At 54.6% G+C, this 11,269-nt stretch overlaps 1 protein-coding gene across 1 annotated transcript; it reads left to right on the forward strand.

Moving 5' to 3' along the window:
- Window positions 1-9,702: 9,702 nt before the first annotated feature.
- On the forward strand, window positions 9,703-11,250 carry Hes5 (hes family bHLH transcription factor 5). The gene is made up of 3 exons (XM_031379728.1): window positions 9,703-9,932; window positions 10,019-10,184; window positions 10,275-11,250. The coding sequence occupies exons 1-3, from the start codon at window positions 9,879-9,881 to the stop codon at window positions 10,553-10,555; spliced, it is 501 nt and encodes a 166-aa protein (XP_031235588.1). The 5' UTR covers window positions 9,703-9,878; the 3' UTR covers window positions 10,556-11,250.
- Window positions 11,251-11,269: the final 19 nt, after the last annotated feature.

Consider the following 11,269-nt stretch of genomic DNA (forward strand, 5'->3'; position numbering starts at 1 on the left):
AAAAAAAAAAAGACAGACTGATTGACTGACAGACAGAACAGGTATTAAGGAGTCACAATGAAGTTTTCTCTGGGCTATGGGTCTGAGCCCTATCTGTAATCTCCCTAAATGTTAGGGTCTTCTAGAGACATGGTCTGACTGCACTTGCAGGGTTTGGTTCCTGCCTGTCTCAAACATTAGCAGCAGGGTGGGATGATCAATATTCTGCTAGCTGATGTGGTAAGAGAAGGGGTCTCCAATCAGAATCCCAAGGTCCCCAGTCTGGGGCATCTTGTGGAACTGATCTGCTACAGAGGCCACCCCAGGCATTACCCAGGAACCCCAGTCCCTGACAGGGCCCTTGGTCTTCTCCTCATGTTTAGGTGCAGCCAGCTACCATCTACCAAAGGCTCCCTTGCTTCCTCACAGTTGCCGCTCACCCTGGATCTGTTCCTTTCAGGAAGCACGGTGTCCCACTCTTGTTTAGTGGATCCCTATGACACTGAAAATCTGAGGAACTCCTTAAACACAAGCCAAGCCAACCACTACTCATACTGCAGCTGGGGAAGGCAACAGGCACTTCTAAGTCTCAGCAGATCCTGGGAGAAATACATGTGACTCACCAAGGGTTCAGAATCCCCTGTGTCCTTCCTGCCAGGATCTAAGGCTTTCCTCCCTGCCTCAACACTGGGCCCTTCCACTTTGACCTAAGCCATCATTTGCAACTTGGCCTTGAATTTTTTTCTGTGCCTTAGTTTGTCTACCTGTTCAGTGGATATGATGGTGCTGGGTGTCCTGAGGTAATTTCACTTCGCAAAAAAACAGCTTGGTCCCCCAATGGAAGCTCCCATGTCAGCCTCAGAAGTGAGGGGGAAAAAGTAAGAGTCCCTTGGGATGGGAGCGGGGTCCACTGTTTCCTGTAAAGGGCTGCATAATAACTATTCTAGTCTGGGGTGGATGGCACCTCCCTGACCATCCTCTGGTACTGTATCAAGATAGGCATAGGTAAGAGATGGCTGCACATCAAGATTTCACCAGCTACCCTGACATTTTAATCACACACCATGGAACATTCTTGTTTGGATGTTGGTTGCTTTAGAATGCAAACATCATTCTTGGGGAGCAAGGATGCCCTGGTGCTCCATACTTGTCAGCTACCTGCCTCTGACCTCCTAAACCAATTGAGGGTCCCTACCATTGCTCCCACTTTGCAGACAAGAAAATTGAGGCAGAAATAGGTTTAAATGTGATACCATGGGCCACACAGCTGGAAAGACATGAGTTTGGTGTCTGGGGATAGATCTGTATTCCCTCTCGAGATTGAGAGTCAAGGATGAGAACAACCAGCCTCTGGCTCAGGCTGGGACAGCCTCCCCTGTCCATGTCACCATGATCCTCACTTTAGGCCCAGGTTCCCACACTACGGTGGCGGTGGCAGCGCGGGAAGCGTGCCCAGCCTCTCAGCATTAGTGCCGGGGCCTGCTTCTGAATGAATGAGGGCGGCGGTGGGGGGCATGAGGAGGGTAGCTCCCAAAAGACCATCTGGCTCCGTGTTATAATAGAGCAATAAAGGGCTCGTCTGCTTTTCAGGGGTTGGGAAGGGGCTGCTCTCTGACACCACAGAGTTTTTAAGCAGCTTGGGACTGCGACCCCGGCACTACCCTGGCTCACTGGGGGCTGGTGGACAGAGCGTGGCCACGTGGGCTGACCTAATCCCTTCCCTGCCTTGAGAGCATCCCCGCCCCCAGTTTTCCCACCACCCACCTCTGCTGTCCTGAGCCTCCCCGCTCCCCACCCCCACCCCCCACCCTTTCCCCAAGGCTTGAAGCAGACGCTACCTGTTCACAAAGCTCTAGGATGTGGAGCCCTGCAGTGCGCGGAAGTTCCAGGAGTCTCAGGAGAACGGTTCCCACCTCACAGCCACCCAAATGCCTCTCAAGCAGAGAGACCACGCAGTGGGGACGTGGGACCATGAAACATACCTCGTCAGACCTGGAGTCTCCAGGCCCAGAGGGAACAGAGGGCGAGGGAGTGGATTTGTGTCTTCACTGTGTCTCCCAGTCCCAGGTCCCACCTCAATCAGATGAGAAAGGAAGTTTTGGAGATGGGATATCTCTAGGCCGCCACCATCACCAGAGCCCTGGGTGGCGTGGGGTGGGGGTGGGGCACTGGTAAGCAAAAGAAGAGATTGGGGCAGAGGGAGGTGCAAAGTAGAGGGAACATCCATGAGCAGCCTTTAGAAGAGCCTGAGGCTGCCTGAGTCTCATCAGGGGACCAAGTTTGTGACCTTCAGTGCTAGATCCACCATCAGATAGACTGCTCATAGCCTGACTGCCGCTCTGGGGCCTGGAACTCAGCCCCTTCAGGGACACTCCTGGGGGAACCCCAGTCTAGTCCATGGGCTTGAAATCAGCATATTCACACACACACACACACACACACACACACACACCAGCCCTTCTATGGTACTCTTACCCTCTCAGGTCAGGTCAGGTTGACCCAAGAGGTGGGTAGGAGGGAAGCATTGTCCCCTGTTTTGGTGGTTCCGGCTTAGTACTATGTACAGTGCAGATGCCCAGGCACCTGTTGTTTGGGCACAGGTGGCAGGCAGGCCTGACTGCAGATGCTCCTTCTGAGTTGAAGCTCAGTAGAGGTACATCTCAGCAAGGCCCACCTTGTGAGGGTATGTGTGTGTGTGTGTGGGGGTGTCTCCCTACAACCTGGGGTCAATTCCTCAAGACCCAGGTAAGCCTTGGCCTATAAGCCCATCTTACAGACAGGTAAACTGAGCCTCTAGAAAGATCAAGATGTGTTCACATGTGTGAGAAAGTCAAGGGCAGAGCCAGGCCTTGATGTGTCAGCCCTTGTCAATCCAGCCAGCCTGCTCTTTGGAACTCCCTGAAGTAATCCTCCTGTGGAGAAAGCTGGCAGAGTCAGTCTGTAAAGCAAGGTTGGTGCAGACCCAGTGAGCTATGAACCTCAGGGTCAGACTGTGTCGTCTAACCTGACAAGCAGTACATGTGCTATATCCTCTTATCCACTGGGACAGGGCGGAGCTGCCTCTGTGGCTCTCAAGGCTCTGGGAGTTCAAGGCAGGTGTGGAAAGAAGTAGACATCCCAGGAAGGTAATTTCAATAGCTGTCTGAGATCCACACCTGGAGAACACCGAGTAGAGAGACTGCCAGACAGAAGCAGAGGGGGCTGGCCCAGTGGGGGCCCCAGGAGAGTTGGATTTCTTCCTCTGTGCAGTATGTCCAAAGCTAACAAACCTTAGCCCACAGAGGCACTGCTGCAGGCTCTTGTATACCTGAGACTCCCATGCTTCTGAGTTTACCGTGGCAGGTGTAAAGAGGGTCTGCCCAGTGTCCACTCACAATGGGGATGTTCCCACCCACTCTTTCCTAGAGAAGACCACCCCCATGTCAGAGGAGCAGAGGATCATCCAGCTGTTCCTAGGATAGTCCATCCTCTCCCAGGTCACCGTCTGGGGCTGGGGCAGTAGCATCTCAGGCAGAATCTAAGGGACTGGCCCACAGGCAAATTGCTTCCTCCTGAGAGCCCCAGCTTCCTTACCTGCAGCAGAAGCACACACTTTCCTGCTTCTGAGGGTTCCTGAGGGTCTGACACAGTCTGTGTCACAGGATGGAGGCAATGGTGGCCACCCAGTTCCCCCTCTATCACAGCACCCAGGTATCTATTCCAAGGAAGGGTAGTAGAGAGAAATGCTTGGCTGATTGGGGCATTCTGAGAGGTGAGAGCAGCAGGACCAGGCCGGGGACAGTGGTCCTGAAAGCACCTGAACATGACACATGTATATGACCACACAGGCATGGGCATCTGTGCATGGACACACATAGGCACCAGCATACACAGATGTACATGCCAGTGTGCTCCCTGGCCTGCAGGAACAGGAATGTGGGGCTGTGTGTGTGTACACGTGTGTGCATGTCTCTATATGTGTGGCTTGTATGACAGGGTGTGCACATGTGTGTGTACGTGCATGTGCATTTGTGTGCATGTGTGTATGTTTGTGTGCACAGGCATGTGTGTGTGTGCGCGCGTGCACATGTGTGTGCAGAAGCCCTTTATACATTACACATTGGTAAATGTCTGAGTAAGAAAATGTTGACAGGGCTGGAGAGATGGTTCAGTAGGTGAGGGCCCTCACTACCAAGCCTGTTGATCCCTGGAAACCATGTATTGGGAGAAAACTGACCTCTGCAAGTTGTCCTGTGACCTCTACACACACACACACATACACACACACACACACACACACACACACAGTAAGTAAACAAATAAGTAAGTATAAGATGAAAGTGTCGATAAGAAAACCCTTGCTCCAAGCCATGCCAACACTTGGGGTTCTCTGCATGTGTTCCTTCATGTCCTGTGGGCCTCCCAGCCAATAGTTACCTGTCTTCACTATAACTTCATGCTAGACCCAACCCACAGCCCCCAAGTCACCTCCTGCATGTTAGGATCTCTTACCCCACTTTCAGAACTCCCCACCCACAGTGCAAGACCAAAGTTGTCCTCTGTTCAGCCCCAGTGCACTGGTCTCTGCTGACCAAGGGAACAGATGCAGTGGGTAGGGGCAAAGAACCCTGCCATCTTGGATACAGTTCCTCAGTCTAGTTCTTGGGAAAGGGGAAGATTCAGGGTGCTGGCTGGGGAGATCTCTAAACCTTTCCTCCTAGCCCCATAGAGCACTCATAGCCAAAGGACTTACAAAAGGCATTGATCATGTGCCTTACTGGCAGCCTTTCGCAGTACAGCTACCCATTGACCCTGCACCAAGTTATCTGGTTACCTACCATCCAGAGCGTTGGTTCTGATTGATAGGTTTGTTACTATCCTCACACTTGGAGTACACACCCAAAGGCCAGACTAGAGGACTACAGCATCTCTTTACCCCACCCAACCCCCAAGCACCCATCTGTTCCTAGAGACTGACCTCTACAGCCACTACTCACCTTACTTAGCACCTGATACTCTCTGCTCTGTACACTTCTCTCCTGAAGCTACTCCCACCTGCCTTGATGACCCAGGAAAGAAAGCAAGCAAGCAAGCAAGCAAGCAAGCAAGCAAGCAAGCAAGCAAATGTTGAGGGCATAGAATCCCAGCCTTAGCTAGGTGTGGTGGCACATGTCTGTGATCTCTACTCTCAGGAAGGTGAGGCAGGAGAATCTCCGATTTGATGCCAGCTGGGGCTACGTGGTGATTCACTGTCTCAATTAGTCAAGGAAAAAATAAATCCCAGCCTGGACATCTAAATTGCTCTTTGTGCTAGCAAGTGCTCAAGTAGAAGAGAGTGGCTTGTGGGTGGGTGGGTAGGTGGGTGCCTGAGTGTAAACTGGGAAGTCATGACAAACTACAGAGTAAGTGGTGCTTTTGACGCACAGGGCTTACTGACCCACAGTTAACATGCCTTGCTTGGCAAGTCTCTTGACTTCTGCTGCTGGCCAGTGAACTGAAGACAGAAGCTTTCGCCTGCCTCACTGCCCATCTAGGATGTCACTGTCCTGTGCTTAGCAAGTGTATCATTAGTCATATACACCCCCCACACTGCAGATCCCACCTGCAGGACCCTTCCAATTACCCAAGGCAGACTTGGCAAACACTATGTATCCCTCTCTGCCACAGGGCCAACTCCCTCCTTGGTCAGCTGTCCTTCCTGGTGGTCTGACCAGGAAAAAGTAGGCACCTCCTTACAGCAGAAGGCTGAGGACTGAAGGCTAGTTGGAACCAACACAGGGATCAGCATAGGACAACCCCAGTGTGTTGTGACTTGGGAAGACTCTGTCCCCACCATCCCAGATAAGGTCTTGCCTCACTGTCTCAGGAAGGAAGCAGCAGGTTGTCCCTCCATTTCTCAGACCCATCATCATTCCAACCCTCCCCATCCCTCATCTCACCCACTGTAAATGTTCTGGAACCAGGGACAGAGAGCTGGGGACGCTGGCACACTTGTAGGGCCCAACATCTCCCCACAATAGCACAAGCACGATCATGTCTATGGCTCTTCTCTAGACAACCTCCCAAATGTGGCCAAATATACATAAAAATTCACCCACTTCTGTTCACACTTGTTAAATATACTCACGATGTGACACAGCTGTCACCACCACCCATGTTCATCTTCCCAAGCCAGAACTGTCCCTGTTCAACACCACCACCCCATCTTCCTCCCGCCCCAGCTCTTGACAGCCACTGTTCCACTTTCTGCCCACAGATTTGATATCCCTAGGTCCCTCCTGGGACTGGAGTCACGCAGGATCTGTCCTTTTGGGGGCTGGTTTGTCTCAGCATAACACCCTCGAGGTTCACCTGTGCTGTGCTGTGTATGAAAGAGCGAATGTTCCACTCTGGGATGCTTCATCTGTTCTTTATCTGTCCATTGATCTGAGAACACTTGGGTGGCCTTGGCTCCTGTATACGGCACAGCTGTAGGCACTGGTACTGAAAAGCTTGAGGCTACTTATAACTCTTTTTTTTTTTTTTTTGGTTTTTTTGAGACAGGGTTTCTCTGTGTAGCCCTGGCTGTCCTGCAACTCACTCTGTAGACCAGGCTGGCCTCGAACTCAGAAATCCACCTGCCTCTGCCTCCCAAGTGCTGGGACTAAAGGCATGTGCCACCACCGCCCAGCTGCTTATAACTCTTATGAGCTTAGACAAGGAGGCAGAATTTCTGAGTTATAAAATAATTCCGTCTAAATTTTTGTTGTTGTTGTTGGTTTAGTTTGGTTTTCAAGACAGGCTTTCTCTATATAGCCCCAGCTGTCCTGGGACTCACTCTGTAGACCTGGCTAGTTTGGAATTCAGAGATCCTCCTGCCTCTGCCTCCAAGTGCTGGGACTAAAGCATGTGCCACCACTGCCCTGCAATTCCGTCTAATTTTTGGTCTGCCCTCCAAACTATTTATCACAGTCCCATCTGAACTGAGACTTCCTTCAGAGACTGGGAGCAGAGTATCCTGCAGCTTCCCCTTCTCATCCAAGCTGCTCCTCAGCCAGCTCACTAAGAAGGGACTGGGTTATGGCTTTCAGCGTAACCAGGGCAGACTCAGTTTACAGGATCCCCAGTGTACAAAATAGCGTGAGCAATCAACAGAGGGGTCTGGCCAACTCCAGATCCTGCCCCCTCAACTACTGTCCCTTCGCCAGGACCTACTGAGTGCTCAGGTGGGATGCTCTGAAAGGTACAGGAAGGGCAAACTAGAGAAGGACTCCTATCCCGCCCCATGCGGCTGTGGTGGCAGGAGGAGCCCAACGCCCCTCCCCCACCCCACAGTGTTTCTGCAGGGCAAAGCCCGCCAGCCAGAGGCAGCCTTTACCCCTCCCCCTTTGCAGCTACTCAAGGCGGATGGTGTGAGCCAGGAGCCCAGAGAGTTTCCCACACTTTGGCCCCATTCACAGTGTTAAACGGCCCACAAAGGCCAGGCGTGTGCCTCAGAGGCCGCCTGGGCTGCCATCTGGCCCGCACTCGGGGAGGCAACCAGCCTTTCATCCGGCTGGGATTTAACACCATTCATTTCATATTTCCCACAACTGAAAATTGGATCAAAGCTGCTAGGGTTCGGGGGTGGGGGGAGGTGAGGAGGAGCAGAGAATGGAGTGGCCCTCCCCGTGGCCCACCCACCACCCTCACCTCTGGAAGGCGGGCTCTCCTAACCCACCTCGGGCATATCTCCTGGCACGCGTCTCATTTGGGTGAGGAGCTGGCTCAGGGGAGGGTACTGGAAGTACAGAACACAAGCCTTAGCCAACTGTCCCCACCAAAGTCTTGGGGAGCAAGTCTGTGCCTGGATGACCCCCATATCTGGGTACAGTCTTGGGTCCTTGCTGCCAGCAGCCAGGAGAAATGGCCAGGGCACACATGGGCTGAGACTCTTGTTTTCAGTTGATGGGTTTCATGCCCTGCCTGGTCTCTTTGCATTCCCTCGGCCCTCTGAACACCTAATCGGGCTCCTGAGCCCTTCCTGCAGGGCGTACAGGACAGGCACAGAGGTGACCGGGTTTTCCTGCCCTCCCCACTCCCAGGGATCTGAGATCCAGGACATGGCTAAATTTGACTACTATGTGGTGTGAACTTCTTGTTGGCTGCAAACAAGATTGCAGGGAGCACCACTAGGACTCCTCTGCCTTGTAGACTGAGAGGGCTGCTTGCCCACCACACAGTGCCAGTCCCTGCTAGTCTTCAGGGCTATAGAAGCAGAGGGCCAGGCATACAGCCCTGAGCTTCCCTCCTGAACTTACAGGGTACCTCTGCCCTTTTACATCAAACAAGCCCCTCAGATAGGAGCTATGGTGAGGGGTGTGATGGGGTCTAGGGGAGGTGAATTCTGCACCTATATCTTGCATTGGACAGACCATCTTGTGCTGCCTCAAAGCCAAGCCTTTGCTTCTGTCCCAGACAGATGCTTCTATCATGGTAACTCAACAACCCCTTGTGCTAAGAGATCACTTACAGCAGTGGGTCACTACAATAGCAGGAGGGCATTTCCTTAGTGGGCACTGTGAAAGCCCTTTGGTTCCTGAGCTCAGGCATGGCTGATGTCCATCCGGAGAACCTGGGTTTCATTCTGCACTGACTACTGTGCTCTGTCTGATGCCAGCCTCCTGTTTTGGGCCTGGCTAGGTTGCCTCTAGGAGGAAGCAAGGGCCTGTCTCATCTGCTCCCTCAGCCCCTGCAGAGTATTGGGGAAATAGTATGGGTTCCAGATGGAGGGATGCTCCCACATGATCATCCCCTAGGTGTCTAGGGTGTGACTAGTAAGGTCACCTGGTTAGGCACTACAGTCATCAGTTCTTCCAAAGGGGCCCATCCACACCGGCACAGCAGCACACACACACAGCAGCACACACACACAGCAGCACACACACACACACACACACACACAGAGCCGGGAAGAGGCCATTAAAGGAGTTAAAGGTAGCCAAGGTTTCCTAAAAGCCACACGGGAGTAGTGATCACAGGCAGCATGAAGGAGGTACGGTCTCTCCTCCTGTTTCAGAGATGATTGTGGCACCTGATGGCCCAAGAGCAGTCCAGATACCCTGCGGGTGCAGGGGTTCCTGCGGGCTTTCTGGGTATGGGGCTTCATGCTAGGCACTACCCAAAGCAAATTCAACTAGCCTGGAAGTATGCCTGGCAGGCTCCTTGTGTAGCCATTTCTAGCTGCAGAGAAGTCACTCCTCTCAACTGACAGTTTTGGGAACCTGCAATAAGGCCCCTGAGCCCTAAATTCTAAACACCTGACTCCCTCTCTCATCCTGTACCTACGAATGGCATGGCGGCAGCATCAGTTTGAGAGAGTGTGGCCCACTTTAACCCACTGTGCCAGCGGGCAACAGGTCCCATCTGGGGAGGGTGCCCACTCCTCTGGAAGCTGCTGTCTGTTCATTGTAAAACTCTCATTTCTCTGCGCCTGTGGCCTCTGCCAGCCAGCGGTGGGGAGCCTCTGGGGAGTGGGAGGAGAGAAATGGGGGGGGGGAAGCACTCCTTCCTGCCCTCCCCACCTCCCCACGGCCTGGGAAAAGGCAGCATATTGAGGCGCGGGGCTCTCAGCATCAGGCCCCGGGATGCTAATGAGGGCGAGCGCGTTCCCACAGCCCGGACATTGTGCCGCGCGGCCCACCTGCTCCTCGGGGAGCGACCATTGTGCCCGCGCCAATTCACAGGCAATTTAGCGTGCGCTAATGGGCCGGCGCCTTTGTGCGGCCGGCGCCGCCATTGGCCGCCGAGTGTGGGAACGGCCGCGGCGCCCGGACCCCAGGCGCCGGGCCGCTGGCCGCGCCTATATAGAGCTGGCATTCTGGGGTCCTGGCCGCGCCAGCCCGGGACGCCTGGCTCTGCCCGCTCCGCTCCGCACGCCAATCACCTCCAGAGCTCCAGGCATGGCCCCAAGTACCGTGGCGGTGGAGATGCTCAGTCCCAAGGAGAAAAACCGAGTAAGTGCCACTCGCCCGGCGCGCGCCGTCCCGTTCCCCCGGGGCCTCCGGCGTCCGCCGCCCACCTGACGCCTCTCCTCCCGCAGCTGCGGAAGCCCGTGGTGGAGAAGATGCGTCGGGACCGCATCAACAGCAGCATAGAGCAACTGAAGCTGCTGCTGGAGCAGGAGTTCGCGCGGCACCAGCCCAACTCCAAACTGGAGAAGGCCGACATCCTGGAGATGGCCGTCAGCTACCTGAAGCACAGCAAAGGTGAGCCCGGAGCCTACGCCCGCCTCTTGCTCCCCGCTGGTGTGGCTCCCACCGCGCGCGCCCCACTCATGCTGCTTCGTCTCCCCACAGCCTTCGCCGCGGCCGCCGGCCCCAAAAGCCTGCACCAGGACTACAGCGAGGGCTACTCGTGGTGCCTGCAGGAGGCGGTGCAGTTCCTGACTCTACATGCCGCCAGCGACACGCAGATGAAGCTGCTTTACCACTTCCAGCGGCCCCCAGCTCCCGCCGCGCCTGCCAAGGAATCCCCGGGGCCCGGCGCTGCGCCACAACCCGCGCGCTCTTCCGCTAAGGCCGCTGCCGCCGTCTCCACCTCGCGCCAACCCGCCTGCGGCCTCTGGCGGCCCTGGTGACCCAGCGGGCGACTGGTGCTTGGAGCGGATAAGAGGACGAGCTCGTTCCTCTGGATGTGGGAAGACATTCCCCAGCCACAGTTCAGCTCCAGGTTGGCCGCTACCTTCTTCCGAAGGCTCCCTCCCCAGGCTGGCTGGCCAGCAGGAGGGTCATTCTTAGAGAATGTGTGTGCAGAGTTGTCATTTGGGGATAGTCAGGGCCCACCCTCTGCCACCTGTCCGACCCCGTGGGGTTGTTTTGTGTTTGCATTTCAGCAAGTGACTTCTGCGAAGTTCCTGGTCACCAACCGGGGGTTCTATGATATTTGTAGAGTCGGGGGTTGGCTCACCCCAGCCCGTAGAGGACTTTCTTCAGGGCCCGTTGCTGTTGGGCAAGCACCCTGCAGGCGGGCTGTGCCCTGGGCACATTTGCCTTTTGTGAAGGCGGAACTGCAGGTGTTTCCTCATAGGAAAGCACTCAGCCTGCGTGGGCGTAGGGCCCATGAGACCTCACCTCAAGGTCCACATGGCCTTGGCTGTCTGATGCGCGCTCACAGTGGGCTGTCTGGGAGGGTGGGGTCTCCATGATGATCCTTAAAGGATTCCTTTGTATGGGTGGGTGCATGTGGGCACGATTCTGTACTTAGAATTTGAACTCTTGGTCATGTGGGAGAACACAGGCTGTTCTGAAGGCTTCTAATAAAATATCAAGCCCTCCATGTCTGTGCCTCTCGT

Source organism: Mastomys coucha, unplaced genomic scaffold (genome assembly GCF_008632895.1).
Source record: "Mastomys coucha isolate ucsf_1 unplaced genomic scaffold, UCSF_Mcou_1 pScaffold18, whole genome shotgun sequence".
NCBI lineage: Eukaryota > Metazoa > Chordata > Mammalia > Rodentia > Muridae > Mastomys > Mastomys coucha.

Coding starts and splice junctions, on each gene's coding strand:
- Hes5 (XM_031379728.1), top strand. CDS start 9,879: ATGGCCCCAAGTACCGTGGCGGTGGAGATGCTCAGTCCCAAGGAGAAA. Junction 9,933..10,018: donor GTCCCAAGGAGAAAAACCGA/GTAAGTGCCACT, acceptor CTCCTCCCGCAG/CTGCGGAAGCCCGTGGTGGA. Junction 10,185..10,274: donor CTACCTGAAGCACAGCAAAG/GTGAGCCCGGAG, acceptor GTCTCCCCACAG/CCTTCGCCGCGGCCGCCGGC.